Source organism: Rhinoderma darwinii, chromosome 1 (assembly GCF_050947455.1).
Source record: "Rhinoderma darwinii isolate aRhiDar2 chromosome 1, aRhiDar2.hap1, whole genome shotgun sequence".
In the NCBI taxonomy this organism is placed as follows: Eukaryota; Metazoa; Chordata; class Amphibia; order Anura; family Rhinodermatidae; genus Rhinoderma; species Rhinoderma darwinii.
The window spans coordinates 534,960,531-534,978,617 of NC_134687.1; the positions used below are offsets into that span (position 1 = coordinate 534,960,531).

General features: G+C 38.4%; 1 protein-coding gene across 2 annotated transcripts in view; it reads left to right on the plus strand.

Moving 5' to 3' along the window:
- MCTP1 (multiple C2 and transmembrane domain containing 1) overlaps nt 1–18,087 on the plus strand; it is an 857,273-nt gene that overhangs the window by 440,514 nt on the left and 398,672 nt on the right. For both annotated transcript variants that reach the window (XM_075837154.1, XM_075837162.1), the window contains exon 10: nt 4,692–4,878. In XM_075837154.1, the coding sequence (XP_075693269.1) occupies nt 4,692–4,878 (187 nt within the window). The remainder of the gene's footprint in view (nt 1–4,691; nt 4,879–18,087) is intronic.

Genomic DNA, 18,087 nt, shown 5'->3' on the forward strand with positions numbered 1-18,087 from the left:
GGATGATAAGGTAATACACAGGGATGATGGGGTTATATACAGGGATGATGCTGGTTATATACAGGGGTGATGAGGTAATACACGGATGATGAGGTAATACACAGGGATCATGGGGTTATACACAGGGATGATGGGGGTTATATACAGGGATGATGAGGTAATACACAGGTATGATGGAGTTATATCATCCCTGTGTATAACCCCCATCATCCCTGTGTATTACATCCTCATCCGTGTTTATAACCCCATCATCCGTGTTTATAGCCTCAACATCCCTGTGTATTACCCTCAACATCCCTGTATTTAACCCCATCATTCCTGTATATAACTTCCATCATCCCTGTATATAATCCCCATCATCCCTGTATATAACCCCCATACCCCTATGTGATTATTACTGGGTGTGTGTGACAGTGCAGGGAGCTGGGTGACTGTAATTAGAGCAGGGAATTACTTGTGAACATAAAGGAGCGTGGCAGTATGCAAATAGCTGAGATGCTGTGGAGGGGGGAAGGGGGATGTAAGCTGTCTCCTCAGATGCAGCAAGGGATCATGGGAATGGTGGGTTACAAGACAGGAAACAGACAGGAACAGAAGCAAAGGATGTAAACAAACAGAAAGAGCTGCAGTGATGATTGAGATCAAACAAAAACTGGTTAGAGAGTATGTAGGGGGTTTTAGGGAAGGTAAACCATGGCTGGGGGACACTTTTTAGTAAATATTTTTTTTCCTGGCCAACCCCTTTAAGGGGTTCAATTATTCCATGTTTATTTACCGGTTAATGTAGTAAAGCATATTTTCTTTCAGATCTTTCCCCTGAAATATGACATACAATACTAAAATTACTAAACTACTTTCATTTAATTCAACACTGAACCTTTCAGTATTGGAACAGTTATGCATGAGAACTAAAAGTCGATATTAACCCATAGTTAAATTGTTTACATCATACTTTTCAATTTCTTATAAATAACCATTACTATTTATTGCTTTGTTATTCCTTTTTGTTCTGCTTTGAGTCTGATCATCAGTGTCTTTACATCCTATGACCTTCTGCCGTAATCCTCCTTCTACGCTGTCTTTCTTCAGTCTTTACTCCTAAATAAGCAAAACAATATCAGAATAGATAGAGCTGGATAGAGGTTGACATACCTGTAATCATACTCTATGCCATCGTCTTCTGGATTCAATAGAAGAAATTCTTTCATATCAAATCATAGATGACAAGGACTATTTGACCCACTTAGCCTTTGTATTTTTACCTGCAGAATAATACAGTATCACACAATCATGAAGCCTTTTTAGTGTATGCCAGGGATCTTGTGGGGTAAATTTATTTCTGAAAAAAATTAGACAAAAATGAAAAAAACATATATTATACTATGTTAAATATTTTAAGTTTAGTTAAGTGTTTACCATTTCGGATGAAAGAGGACGTTTTAGGGAGCAATTTTTATATACCATACACTGCTGTATGGAGGTAGGTCTCTATGTACATATTGTACTTATATAGCAGATGTAGTAGAGCTTAATTTGTGATTGAACTTTTTTTAGTGAGTTATGCTAACTTACTAATAATATGGTTGTATTTTGAGTCAGTATCCTTATGTTACTTGCCTTAATTTGAAACATTTCCTCCTTTGTGGAATTGTTTTTCTAGCTTTCTCCTATAATATCTACACCAGCATTTGCAAGAGATACAGTATATGGTTTTGAATGTACCTATGTAGCCAAGAAACTTTTTCAATGACTTTTTAATAGCTTTTGTTGTGTGATATCACGCTGCAGCAAGTTATCAGAGTCCAGATAAACTTGACTACATCTGTACATATCCCTACTCAATAAACACTGCAACTATACACCTTCCCCCATTATCCGAATTTGAATGAAAAATATATTACAAACTTAGAGCTCTACATGTCATCTTTGATATCAGAAATATCTGTTTAATGCTATGGAATTTCTTTAAAAGAAAAATATACAGGAAGATAACTGAGCGCCTTATTTTTTAATTTACAGTACTATCAGACAAGAATATTAAAGGTGATATACATTTCAAAAGTAAAAAGATCCAAGTAGATTTTTGTTTTTTACATATGTTAGCAAAATCCAGTATGTGCTTTAATTTGTTTTTTTTTGTCTTCTAGGACATTAAACTTTTTTGCCACTAATTTCTGGTTTCCCCCTTTGGTAAGCCCTCATGCACTCATGGGCCCATAATATACCTCCGTATAATGCCAGTTAGAGGCGTAACTTGAAGCTCTTGAGCCCAAAGTAAAATCTGTAACAGGGCAGCCAAACTATCATGCATCATTTATAGTACTGGTCTTTTCATATGGGGAAAAGACCATTTGGGCTCCCTCAGGCTTCGGGGCCGGGTGCAACCTCTGCACCCCCTATAGTTATGCTCCAGTGTTTTAGAGAATCATATGGAGTTTTTTTTGTACCATACGCAGCACATCATGTGCCACCATACAGGCTCTGAAGCCTTAAATAAACTACTATACTATGTTCAGAAGTAATTAACACATTCAGTAGATTTCATTTTGATGAGCCAAAGGAAAACAAATGCTACATTAATTCCCTAATATATTAATTCTATTACCAAAATCCCAACCTTTATGAGCAGGAGGTAAAATGAATAAAGATTGATTTTTCCATCGAATATGTTATAAACTATTTGGTTTTTTTCCAATATAAATTGCCAATTCTGACAACCCAACCATGAGATATTATAGCTCAGAAAGCTTCATTATGAGAAGACTGTGCATATAGCTCTGATACAAATATTATGCATTATATTGTTTCAGTAATTGGTCATAGCCAGTCATTAAAAACCTATTTATTCCTGTCTTCCATATTTACCTCAGTTGCATGGCCTTGCGGTCACTTCATTATTTTTATTTTCAAATTCAATTGGCATTTATATGAAAAACAAGGTTTGCTATACATTAAGACTCTAAGAGAGCGACTGTACTGGAATTCAAATTGAAAGGTAAATCATTTCAGCTAGAGAAGAAGCTGTGCATTGCTATGCTCTCTTCCATACAGTTAAATGAGTTTTTACCTCTGCAATTGGTATTGTAGGAAATTGCCTGCAAATTTTCTGCATTTTATTACTAAGGCCAAGTTCACACATCAAGGTTGTGTCTTGGTTTTGCCACTGTTGTATTTTACTCGATCACCAGATTTGCACTGTTGTTGGATAGGAGGCTATGAAATTATCTCACACACTTTGTAATTTTATTCTCTGTTTTAAATAAGGCAAGACGTAGGTTAGGCGGTTTTGTAGCTTATTGTAAAAAAAAAACAAAAAAAAAAAACACCTCTGTGAGAAGACCACCGCTTATTCCCTCGTCTTTGAGAGAACCACCAGTAAAAGACCATTTTTCAATGCAACATTGGGTGGTCACCTCAATAAGGACAATATCAAACATGGAGTTTTTGCTGCTTTCTGTTGCTTTTGTTGTTTGCTCTTTGGTGATGTCTACAGTGGGGCTACTGTTACATTTGTTCGCTCCTTTAAGCAAGACCTAATAATGTCTTCTATGCTGAAAAATAAATGACCTATTAGATAAAAATGGATGTGGTTAATAAGGGGTGGATACAAGAGGTGGGGGAGTGAGTTAGCAATAGTTGCCTGATGCTATAAAAAGAGCATTTGTGGGGGAGACAATAGCAAGTTTTGGTCAGAAGTGGGTTAAAGTTTTTGAGGATAAGAAAGTGGTGTATATCTTGAAAAGGAAATTTTAGAGACAAGGAGAGGCATTACAAAAACGGAGATTGTGGGTACTCGAGTGATCGAGATAGGGTGGTACTCAGAGAACGATGAGGGTATATAGGCTGGATCCAAGTTGCCTCGGCCTTTACAGGGACAGTAAAGTATGATATAGAAGTTTTAACACACTGTATATGTTTAATATATTGCCTGTGACACACTAAATTGAAAGTGACTCCAAAGGTGGAACTTCCCTTTAAGTGCCTGTTAAGCAAAAACGTATACTATTTATGTTTGGAGCATTTACAAAATAATGTACTATTTACAGACTAAAATAATGACTTGCATGTCAGAAATTTAGGTCCGTTACTGTACAAACAGAATTTTTTTTGTTGTTGCACATTTCCATATTAAATGAACAATATGAGCAAAGAAGACAAAAACAAATCAAAGCAAATACAAGGAAAATATGAACAGATAACACAAAATACTGGTGCCTGTCCACAATAATAACAGTTCACTTGACTGGTACACAACTTTTACAATAGTAGTGTAGTAGTTGTATTATTTGTACTCCAGATTGACCGCAGTGTATTATATAAAATACGTTGTGCACACACTATACTGTATAATCCCAGTGATTTCTTTTCTATACAGTATGATAACTACCATTATCCATGTACAGCTCAGAAATAGGAAAGCACCATGCTGTATTTTCCTTACAATCTGAAATGAATGTGCTTTTTATTTTCAGTCTGTGTACAAGGTTGGCTGAGCTGTAGTACTATTCGCTTTCCCTGGTATTGTGTCTGAATTATACTTGGACTAAGAGTAGAGAGCCTGGAAATATGCATCTCATTCCCCCATCTGAGTGTGATCTGTCTTCTTCTTGGCTTTATCCACATTACGCTAGGCCTTGTTTATATCACTTGGTATAGAAAGCCACTTGCTTATTCCACGCATTTGTTTCCAGGTGCCAGATTGACCTGTCGGCCTTAAGCAAAGAACAAACTCACAAACTGAAACTGAATTTGGAAGAAGGGGAAGGTTGTCTGGTTCTTCTAGTGACTCTGACAGCTTCAGCTGCCATCAGTATCTCCGACCTCTCTGTCAACTGCTTGGAGGATCAAAAAGAGCGTAAGGAAATTCTACGGAGATACGTACGTAATACCAATTAGCTGTCTATCAAATAGTGTTTTACTGAGTAGAAAACCCTGATTGGACTCAAGAAGTATTGTCATTATATACAGCTATAAAGCAATGAAAATATATAGACTAAGACATGGTAATGACTATACAAAGGACAGCAATTCATCTTAAAATTATGTTATCTCTAGTAAAACTGAAATGAGTTTGCAGAAATGCTTAAACTGGTAAATGGTACAGTAGAATTTCAATTAATGAAGGTATTTATATATATATATATATATATATATATATATACATATTTTTATATATATTATATATAATATAAATTTCAGGATGTATATATATATATATATATATATATATATATATATATATATATATATATATATATATATAAATATATATATTTATGTTTAGTACTGTATATACTATAGCTGTAGTAATGCTGAATTTGTAATTTCCTGTTTGGGGCCGTATTGTTTGTACTAAGTAAAAGAATGTGATAAAACTTTAAGTCTTATATATATATATATATATATATATATATATATATATATATATATATATATATATATATATATATATATATTTATTTTTATTTTTTCTATATATATATATATATATATATATATGTATATATATATATAGAACACAATTTTTAACAGACACATATAAACATATTATTATTATGACTCTTTAATATTCAGGTTCTTGATGTCTGGCATAAAGCTAGTAGAGCAGAGCAGTCCTCCTGTAGCAGTTCTACATGTAGGACAGAGAGTGGAGCTCTAATACCAGTGTATGGATTCGGAGACTATCACTGCAAAGGATGTACGAGAGGGGAGAAAAAGCTATTTCCACTTAATATCACAAAGCTTTTATTGTACAACAGTGCAGGTGTTTAGAAGGCTTCTCTAGACACTCAGCCATTAAACCAAACTCTGCCTAACAAAGAGACGCTTAATTTTCCTTCTAGATTATAAAATATTCCTACTCCCTGACTGGAATTCTTTCAACAACTGAATTTAATAAAGATGTACCTTATCAGGCAGTGCAGATAACATGAAGTGCTGGTACTAATGCAGTACAATATTCTTCAAACAGATTAGCTGGATGTGCGCCTCGGTAAATGTATTCAGGCTATCTGCACTGAATCAGCTGTCTGCTAATGCTTGTACAACTCATACACCAATAGCGTTATCATAAACACACTTTAATAGAGGTGACTTAGCACTGCTAAACAAAACCTTTCATTCAAGAAAACTAATGCAGGCCGAAGTGAGTATATTTAGCTAGTCGAAGCGGATGTATTATAGCAGCAATCATGCCTAGAAGGTTTTTAGCGCCCTTTGCCACCTCCCATATCAGAGAGCATGTGGGAATGACAGGGCTCTGAAGTATTTAGGCCTAAAGCCTGCCCTTAGGCTTATCATAATGAGAGCAGGGCATTAATAACTGCCTCTAGTTTATGGTGCTTTTAATTAAACACTTTTTTCTGGTAAAAGCAGCATTCACACGGGACACTTTAATGCCACTTCCCTTGTTTTAGTGGCAAAACATGCAGAATGCAGGTTCTAATCCAAGTGAACGGGAATTTATGAATACTCATTTATACACAGTTTTATTGAGTGCTGCATTTTTGCAGCTTACTTTGTATTTTATTAATCCTATGTACATTGCAAAGTCTTATATTTTTGCAGCTTATTTTGTATTTTCTTAAGCCTATGTACATTTCAAAGTCATATACTGCCTCCATGAGAGGCTGCCATCTCCCCTAGGAGCAATGCTTTTAGAGGAGTATACTTCTGTAATACGACATGCCAGGCAGCATGCCACCATTTTTTATTCCACAGATTGTGTATGAAACTCTGAGGAAAACCTCTGTATGAAGTTGGAGGCTCATGGAAGTATAGTATACATTTTTATGGTTGCTGTTTTACAGATTTGTAATACAGTCGTGTGCATGAGGCCTTAATAGCGGCATGCCCTGGCACTTTTGTGGCTTTTTCCTGTTGTCTCCATTAACCGGTTCAAGACCGGGCTATTTTGATCCCTCAGGACCAGACACCGTTTAGCCCTTTTTAGCCAGTGGCGGATTAAGTAGACCATGGGCCCTGGGCTGTTACCCAAACTTGGGCCCCCCTTCCGCACCGCCGCCCTGCCGCGCCGTAACTATTTTTAACACTACTTTTTTGGGCAAGCATTAACAGTGTTACGATTCCCCTTGTCACAGGGCTGTGTCCCTACATACTGACAGTATCACACTGTGCTGGGACACATCCTCCTGACAAGGGGAATTGTCTATCAGTCCTGGACTGCAGAAAGACTTTTTGTGAAATACAAGGATTTCCTATAATAAACATGTCAGGAGAGGTGACAGATTCTCTATAAATCTAGTGACTCACAGGTGATGACGTCTCAGATTCTAGTAGTTTTTTTCCTCTTTTCTTCTCCATCCGGTCCAGCGCTCATGACTTCTCCCGGCCATGACTCATTTCTGCAGAATTTGCCACTCAGATGTCTCCTCACTTTTCCAACATTTCCACACCTATAAACGAAAATAAAGTTATCATGGTGCCACATACTGTACCCCTAAATATAATAGCACCAAACACTGCGCGCCTGAATATAATACCACACACTGTAAAACATACACACAGCCCACTGTACATAGTGCCACACACAGCCCCTGTAGATATTACACACCCCCATAGATATCGCCATACACAGCCCCCTCTATATATCACACATCCCCCCGTAGAGAGCGTTACACACAGCCCCCTATAGATAGTGCCATACAGCCCCCCATGTAGAGAGCGCTACACAGCTCTCCCCCTCTTGTAAATAGCACCAAAAAGCCCCCCCTATAAAGAGCGCCACACACATACCACTGTGGATAGCACTACACAGACCCCCCTTGTATATAGTGCTACACAGCCCTCCCCCTTTGTATATATTGCCACACAGCGCTCCCCCTTGTATATAGTGCAACACAGCGCTCCCCCTTGTATATAGTGCCACACAGTGCTCCCCCTTGTATATAGTGCCACACAGCGCTCCCCCTTGTATATAGTGCCACACAGCGCTAACCCTTGTATATAGTGCCACACAGCGCTCCCCCTTGTATATAGTTCCTCACAGCGCTCCCCCTTGTATATAGTGCCTCACAGCGCTCCCCCTTGTATATAGTGGCACAAGGTTATGTGCACATTTAAAAACTTTATATTATATATGTATATATATATATATATATATATATATATAAAATGTATGTGTGTATATCAGTGTGAATGATTGATTTTATTAAAAAATATTTTTACTTTTTGAGATACAGCAGGACTGACAGGATCAGTGACACGCAGGATCCACCTCAAATCTATCACATCTAAGATTATAATTTAGCGCAGGGCCCGCTTCACTGATCCCGTCAGTCCTGCTGACCTGATGGATACAGGATACAAGCAGCTGTATCTCAAAAAGTGAAAATATTTTTTAATAAAACGTAATTACAAAGTTGCACCAAACACACATTTTTATTAAAAAAAAAATATATATATAATAACTGCTGAAAGCTCTATGGGGGGGGGAGAGAGTTATACTGCAAGGGGGTCTAACCATCTGACTGCAGGCAGAGGGCTCTAGGAATAATACCGCCTTCCCCCATAGGGTCCTCAGTAGTTACTGTACTGCAAGGGGGGGGGGGGGGTTGAGCGTCTAACTGACTAAAGAGAGGTCTATGGGGGGGAAACTATTATCCCCCCCATAGAGCTAGCTGCCGTCAGTTAGATGGTTAGCCCTCCCCCTTACTGCATAATCCCCCACCTAGCGTCGGCCAGTGACTTTACCCAGTTCAGGACCGGGCTATTTTGAGCCTTCAGGACCAGACACCGTTTAGCCATTTTTAGCACGTGTTAGTTAAATGGCTCTAACTTTTTTTTATTTGTTGGGCTAACGACGTGATTTTTGCGACGTTTTTTCCGTAGACAATGCAGGTTTCGTTTTTTATCGTTTTTATACACACCTTTTTTGCTATTTTAGAATTTTTATTCATAAAGTTTGAAAATAATAGTAAAAAAATAAGCTTTTTTACGTTTCAGCTATTTTTTTTTGGTAATAACATAGTTTTACCCTAAAATAGACCTTTTATTTGTAATCGTCATTGTTTACTGTAAATTTTAATATATTACATGTCTATATTAGGGTAATTGGGTCAGCGCTAGCGTTACAACAATGATTGGCAGGGGGAACGTTTTTTTGGGGGTGGGTATTTTATGTGTATTTATTATTTAAATTTTTTTTGCACTTTACTATTTTTTTATTACTATGGTCTGTCCCTCAAAGGTCAAAAAAGACCTTTGGAGAACTCTATATATTTTTTTTCTTTTTACACCATGTTTTTCCACTGTAACTGGGGCTGCACAGCAGCCCCAGTTACAGGGGAAATCAGCCCTCTCATAGTGACGATTGTCACTAATAGGGCTGTGCTGGGTCTGGTAAGACCCAGCAACAGTCTGCCACTAACGGCACCCGGCGATCATGTGACCAGTCACATGATCACCGGGAGGAATAGAGACAGCGCCGCTGCTGCTGTCTCTATTCCTATACACAGCTTTCATTGAGCGCTGTGTAAAAAGACATCGGAGAAGACAGAAGCAGCGAAAGCTGCTTCTATCTTCTCCTCAGGGTCCCCGGCAGTCACTGACAGCCGGAGACCCGACATTAAGCTGACCGATCGCGTGGGCAGCAAGTTAAAACCCGAGCCGTAGAAAGTCTATGGCTATGGCTCGGGTTTTAAGGACCCGTCCCTGACCGCTGGCCGTAAAAATACAGCCAGCGGTCGGGAACCAGTTGGGCAGGAGGATAAGCCAGTACTCACCTCAGCGACCGTGACCGCCCGCCCGGCTCTTCTCTTCCAGCTTTGGAGTAACAGAACAGCCGTCCGTCGCTGTTCTGTTACTCAATGGCGGTGCCTGCACTGTCAGGGAGGCGTGTCCTAAGCCGGCCAATTCCCTGCTCCTCCCCATCTTCGTAGCGGCGATTATCAGCGCTACCGCGCTGTATAGTTTTGTAAGACGATGTGCGGTTCGGGCTGCCATGGGCCCCCTGGGAGCCTCGGGCCCCGGGCGGCCGCCCGAACCGCCCATATGATAATCCGCCACTGTTTTTAGCACTCGTTAGTTAAACGGCTAAAAATTTTATATTTGTGGGGCTAGAGACGTGATTTTTGTGTTGTTTTTTCCGTAGACAATGCAGGTTTATTTATTTTTTTATATCATTTTTATACACATCCTTTTTGATATTTTAGAATTTTTAGGCTTAAAGTTTGAAAATAATAGTAAAAAAAAAAAGAGCTTTTTTACTTTTTAGCAATTTTTTTCCGGTAATAACATAGTTTTACCCTAAAATAGACCTTTTATTTGTGATTGTCATTGTCTACCGTAATTTTTAATATATTACATGTTATATTTTAGGGTAATTGGCTCAGGGCTAGCGTTACAACAATGATTGACGAGGGGAACGGTTTTTTTTGTGGTGGGTATTTTATGTGTATCATTATTATTTCTTTTTTTCACTTTACTTTACATGTTTTTTTTACTACTATGGTCTGTCCCTCAAAGGTCAGAAAGACCTTTGGGGGATTTTATATTTTTTGCAGCAGTCCCAGTTACAGGGGAAATCAGCCCTCTTATAGTGACTATTGTCACTAATAGGGCTGTGCTGGGTCGAGTAAGACCCAGCAGCAGCCTGCCACTAACGGCATCCCGCCGATCATCTGACCAGTTGCCGCTGCCTCTATTCATATACACAGCGCTTATTGAGCGCTGTGTAGAAGAGATCAGAAAAGATAGATGCAGCAAAAACTGCTTCTATCTTCTCCTCAGGGTCCCCGGCAGACACTGACTTCCGGAGACCCGACATTCAGCTGCCCGATCGCTCTGGCAGCAAGCTAAAACCTGCGCCGTAAATAGTCTATGGCGCGGGTTTTAAGGACCCTGACCGAAACGTCGTAAATACACAGCCAGCGGTCGGGAACCGGTTAATGAGGTTTCACCCCTATCCACAGGATATGTGATAAATATTTGATCATTGGGAGCCACCGATCACTAGAAGGGAAGTCTCGTTGTACTTCATTATTTTTCAACCACAAGGCTGCGATAAGGAGGAGTTTGAATGGACTAGCGGTCGAGTATGCATGTTGCCATTCAACTCAAACACTATGGGACTGACGGAAACGGCCGAGGGTAGGTGATACATTTATTTGTAAGGAAAACTGCTTTCAAATTTCATGACAGGAAAGGTTTCCAAGAATATTTACTGTTTAAAAGGTAAAATATATCCCCTTACAATTCAAATGCTATGTGTACAGTGTTTTATTTATTTTTTTGTCATTTTATTTTCATTTTATTTTCATTTTATTTTCATTTATAGTGCCCTGTGTGAACTTGTAAAATTGTTGGTACATAAAGGCAGTCTGTAAATTTTTTTTTGCTTTATAAATTGGTAAATTACGTATTATCTCCCACGCACTCGTGTTACTTCTGTAACTGTGTAGCTCCCATGAAGCCCATGAAGTAAAGATAATAACTTTTTTACCAAGTTGATTTCACCTCTGCATGTAAGGATTGTAGCATAGACATTCTGCTTAGATAAAAGTGAGAACTCTCTTATCTTGTAGGACATGATGTTCAGAAATGATTGCTGTACATACACAGATAAAAAGCTTATCTGTTACGTATGTAGACTGTTCATTGGACATTAGAGACGTTATTACAGATCTCACCCATACTAAAGTAACACTAATACGCATTTTCCACTTCCATTTATAATAATAATAATAATAGAGTTATGTTTATGAGATATGCATGTAGAAAGAAATGATGTATTGCTTTTAGGGTTATTCTTATTAAAGAGGACCTCTCAGCTCCCATGACATGTCTGTTTTAGTAAAAACGTTCCTTCCCCATAAAATAACATGGAGCATCTTTTCTTAATACGTATTCCCTTCCTCTGTAATTCCTCCCGGAAATATATAAATATATTGATAACTGGACATTACCATCCCAAGACGAAGAGGAATGTTAACACCCAGTTGTCAATTTATTAGTAAATTTCCAGAAGGAATTACAGAGGAACAACAAAATGATGATTTTTAAGAAAAGGTGCTCCAGATTTGCTATTTTAACCCCTTCAGGACTGAGCCTGTTATGGCCTTCAGGACGAAGCCGATTTTTCAAATCTGACGTGTCACTTTATGTGGTAATAACTCTGGAATGCTTTTACCTATCCAAGCGATTCTGAGATTGTTTTCTCGTGACTTATTGTACTTTATGTTACTGAAAAAATGTGGTCAATAAATTCAATATTTATTTGTAAAAAAACACCAAGATTTAGAGAAAATTTGCAAAAATGTGCATTTTTCTAAATTTTAATGTATCTACTTGTAAAACAGATAGTAATACCACACAAAATACTTACTAGTTTATATTTATCATATGTCTACTTTATGTTTGCATCATTTTTATGAACATTCTTTTATTTTTCTAGGACGTTACAAGGCTTAAAACTTTAGCAGCAATTTCTCATATTTTCAAGAAAATTTCAAAAGGCTATTTTTTCAAAAAGTTCAGTTCTGAAGTGGCTTTGAGGGCCTTATATATTAGAAAGTCCCCATAAATCGCCCCATTTTGAAAACCGCACCCCTCAAAATATTCAAAACAGCATTAAGAAAGTGTTTTAACTCTTTAGGCGTTTCACAGGAATTAAAGCAATGTAGAGGTGAAATTTACAAATTTCATTTTTTTTTCCAAAATTCATTTGTAATACATTTTTTTCTGTACCACAGACCGTTTTACCCAAGAAACGCAACTCAATATGCCCAGATTCTGCAGTTTTTAGAAATATACCACATGTGGCCCTAGTGCGCTAATGGACTGAAACACTGGCCTCAGAAGCAAAGGAGCACCTAGAGGATCTTGGGGCTTCATTATTTTAGAATATATTTTAGGCACCATTTCAGGTTTGAATAGGTCTTGTGGTGCCAAAACAGTAAAGACCCCCCAAAAGTGACCACTCAAGGAATTTATCTAAGGGTATAGTTAGCATTTTGAACCCACAGTTTTTTTGCTAAATTTATTTGAATTAGTATGTGAAGATGAAAATCTACTATTTTTCTGAATAAAGTAGAAAAAACACCCCAACATATGTAAAGCAATTTCTTCCGATTATAGCAATACCCCATATTTGGTAATAAACTGCTGTTTGGACCCACAGCAGGGCTCAGAAGGGAAGGAGTGCCATTTGGAATTTGGATTTCTGATTTTGCTGGAATAGTTTTCAGTGCCGTGTCGCGTTTACAATGCACTGGAGTAGCCAAAATAGTGGAAACCCCCTAAAAGTGACCCCATTTTGGAACTACACACCTCAAGAAATTTTTCTAGGGGTAAAGTTAGCATTTTGACCAAACAGTTGTTTTGCTGAATTCATTGGAATTAGTCTGTAAAGGTAAAAATCTACTTTTTTGCTGCAAAAATTTAGACATTTTGAATTTTTACAAGGAATAAAGGAGAAAAAGCACCCCAACATTTGTAAAACAATTTCTCCCGATTACGTAAATATGCCATATGTGGTAATAAAGTGCTGTTTGGACCCACAGCGGGGCTTAGAAGGCAAGGAGCGCTATTTGGCTTTTGGAGCTCAAATTTAGCTGGAATCGTTTTTGGGTGTCATGTCGAATTTGCGAAGAGCCCGGGGGACCAAAACAGTGAACACCCCCTAAAAGTAACCCCATTTGGAAAACTACACCACTTAAGGAATCTATCTAGGAGTATAGTGAGCATTTAGACCCCACATGTCTTTTGCAGAATTTATTAGAATTGGGCCGTGAAAATTAATATCAACATTATTTCCACTAAAATGTAGAATTTTTTCAATTTCACGAAGAATAAAGGAGAAAAAGTCGCCCAACATTTGTAAAGCAATTTCTCCCGAGTACGGCTATACCCCACATGTGGTCATAAATGCTTTTTCATTAGAAAGTAATTAACCCTTTCCGGACTGATCCATGTTTTGCTTTTTCTTTTTAATTTTTCCCTCCCCGCTTTCCGGGAGCCTTAACTTTTTTATTTTTCAGTCAATAGAGCGGTGTGAGGGTTTATTTTTTGCGGGACAAGCTGTAGTTTTTATTGGTACCATTTTTTTGGTACGTACAACTTTTTTAGCACTTTTTATTACATTTTTTGGTAGAGCCAAGGTGACCAAAAAACAGGCGATTTGCCGTTTTAAATTCTTTATTTTTCACAGCGTTCACCGTGCGAGTTAAATAATGGTATATTGTAATAGTTTGGACTTTTTTATTTTGTTACATTACTTAAGAGAAAAGATGTGAAAATGTTGTTTATTTGGACTTTAAATATTTATTTAATTTTTTCCACTAATAATAACTATTTAATTTTGTTTTTACACATTTTATTAATCCCCATAGGAGACTTGAACCAGCGATCGTTAGATCACTGGTAGAATACACAGCAATACTAATGTATTGCAGTATATTTTCATTTTTACATGCTCCTGTAACAGCGCGATCGCTGTTTCTGTCCGTTAGTCCCGGGTGTCAGCTGTAATACACAGCTGACACTCGCAGCGTATGGCACGGGCTCAGTGAGTGAGATGCTCCATACATCACCCCCCACACCACGACATGCTATTAAGTCATGGTGCGCGAAAAGTTTCATGCGCAGCGGATGGTGCAAAGTGAAAATTAAAATTTTCGACTGATGTGCCATTTTAGTGCACTATATGTTGTGCCCAGTTTGTGCCACAAATACCACAAATAAAATATTAATCGGGTTCTCCTGGGTATGGCAATGCCATATCAGTGGACGTAAACGGCTGTTTGGGCACACTGTAGGGCTCAGAAGGGAGGGAGCGCCATTTGGCTTTTGAAGCACAAATTTAGCTTTTTAGTTGCTCTGGCGTTTTGCTGGTATTTCAGTTTATAATGTGGGGGTACATGTAGGCTGGGCAGAGTACATTAGGGGCATAATAAGAGGGTATAATAATGTGGTAAATAAATAATAATCTTCAGAAATGTGGCCAGTGTCGCTTATAAATGGCGCCCGATCTTATCCGCTTTTGGAACACTGCACATTTTGCATCGCTATATTCTGGGAGCCAGAACTTTTTTTATTTTTTCACCACCGCAGCCGTGTGAGGGCTTATTTGTTGCGGGACAATCTGTAGTTTTTATTGGTACCATTTTGGGGTACTATTTTTTTTGATCACTTTTTATTCCATTTTTTGTCAAGCAAGGCGATTATTTATAAAATAAACAATTTTCTGTGTCACCATATTCTGAGAGCCATAACTTTTTTATTTTTCAGTCAAAAAAGCTGTGTAAGGCCTTGTTTTTTGCAGGACGGGATTTAGTTTGTATTGGTACCATTTTGGCGTACATGCGACATTTTGATCACTTTTTATTGTATGTTTTGGGAGGGGTGGTGACCAAAAAATAGTGATTCTGGCATTGTTTTTCGTTTGCGGTGTTCACCGTGCGGGAAAAATAATATTATAGTTTTATAGTTGGGGTCATTACGAACGCGGTGATACCAAATATGTGTACTTTTTTTTACGTGTTCATTTTTCTCCTATAATAAAAGACTTATTATAGGAAAAAAAGCAGTTCTTGTTTATGTCACTTATAACTTTTATTTGTACACTTTTTTTATATATTTATATTCTTTTTTTAACTTTCTTTACTTGTCCCACTAGGGGACACTTAGACTTGCAGCTCTGATCGGTGCTGGAATACATTACACTACCTACGTAGTGTAATGCATTCCAACTGTCATTGTGACGTGACAGTCACACTGACAGTAAGCCTACGACGACCACCCTCCGGCTGGTCCTCATAGGCTTCGGTACATGGCAGCCAGGAAGCCATTGTCTGGTGTCCGGTTGCCTTGGGTACCATCGCCAGCCCCCGTGATTTCACGTGGGGGCTGCCGATTTCCGCTAAACTCCTTAGATGTGTCGATCGGAATCGACCGCCGCATCTAAGGGGTTAACTGCCGAAATCAGCGGCGATGGGCCGCTGATCGGCAACAGGGAATGCACAGCGGTGTAGCGCTGCGCCGCGGTTAACTGTCAAAGCACTGACGTAGCTGCACGTCGAGGTGCGCAAAGTTACTGCTCACCTCGACGTGCATTAACGGCAAGGTGTGGGAAGGGGTTAAACAGAATGCAAATAATCACTAAAACAGACATGTCAGGAGGGCTGTCAGGACCTCTTACAATAATGTAAATGGAGGTACCGGGTAAACTAACACCTTGTAGTACATCATTAATGCACACATGAGTTGTGCTCCTCTCTCTATCTCACCGAAGACCCACATGCCCAGTGATATAAACCCCTCACCTGTGACTCTTTTAGATTTGGTCTCTGATTTATACGTGATACATTTTGGAATATTTTTATATTAGGCTCCGAAAAATTAACATTTTGTGGACTGCCTCAGACTACACCTCAGTCTTTGGTTCCCACGTTGACAGACTTATTTAACAAAATTGTTGGCTCGACATCAGCCTTTACTATTGGAATTGACTGATCGTTCCCTATTCCATGAACTTAAAAGACTGACCTTGCCAGGCTTCAGGACATCTATACGTTGCCTACTAGACCGCCTAATTGGAAATAAAGTTTTTACTAAGGCATAATCTACCCCTGCTGGACATACAATCTAGTTTTTAGATACTTCTGTCTGGAATCCAATAATACAATGGGACAGTTAGTATTTCCTACATCAGAGAAATGTACAGTGTCTGATGTAAAGACTATACTTTTAGAATACTAATCACCGGTGAAAACTCTGAGCAGACATTGAGCCAAAAAGGATTTCAATAATATTTCAACTCTAAAGCCTGCAGAATTGTGAATGCAGCTCTGGACTATAATAACTCAGACTGAAACTCATGATAAGAAATATGTTTACAAAGTTACTTGCTTATTATGGAGATTATATATGTAAACTATTAAATTATGGCCACAGGATTACACACACTTTAAGCCTTTATTAGTGCTACAGGAGAAGGGTCTTCAATACATGTGGTAGCCTCTCTTTGCTTTTCATGCTTCTTATCAATGCCATGGTATGTGTGCTTTTTACCCCTCTTTTTGAAAGGATTTGCAACTGTCTCTAGTGGACCATGGGCATGTTCAGCTTGGATTGCCAATTTAGCTATCCTTCCATCACTGACATCAAAAGACGTACCACCTCCTTGATCTTTACCATCTACTAATTCCTCCCAAATGATCAACTTAAGACAGCAGCAAAAATAATGCATAGACACTGATATTTGTGATTTGGTTTGTGGTTGATTAAACCTACCAAAGTTAGTAATGTACTCCCACTAAGGCCTAGTATGTAGATTCTTCATTACAAATGCTGACTCTCTTGTTTTTATTATTTGGAAAAAGAAAAAAAAATGGAAACCATAATTGAGATTGAGATAATTTCTTATAGGTACACTTGCACAAAGTCATAGATTTTGTAGGATTATAGTCATGTGTATGATTAACCAATTATACCAAATAGGTGATAATTATCATCATTTTTAAATGTAGGTTGAAACACTGTCATTAACTGTAACAAAAACAGCTGTGTAGGAGGCTTAAAACTGGATGAGGAACAGCCAAACTCTGCTACAAAGGTGAGGTTGTGAAAGACAGGTTCATGTCACAGGTCCACCATGGCAAGACTGAGCACAGCAACAAGACACAAGGTAGTAATACTGCATCAGCAGGGTCTCTCCCAGGCAAAGATTTTAAAGCAGACTGGGGCTTCAAGATGTGCTGTTCAAGCTCTTTTGAAGAAGCACAAAGAAATGGGCAACGTTGAGGATTGTAGATGCAGTGGTCGGCCAAGGAAACTTAGGGCAACAGATCAAAGACACATTATGCTTACTTCCCTTTGTAAACGGATGATGTCCAGCAGTGCCTTCGCAGAAACCAGTGGGACCCAGGTACACCCCTCTACTGTTCAGAGAAGTATGGCCGGAAGTGGTCTTCATGGAAGAATTGCGGCCAAAAAACGATACCTTCGATATGGAAGCAATGCCAAGCAACTCAACTATGCACGAAAACATAGGAACTGGGGTACAAAAAAATGGCAGCAGGTCCTCTGGACTGATGAGTCAAAAGTTGAAATATTTGGCTGCAACAGAAG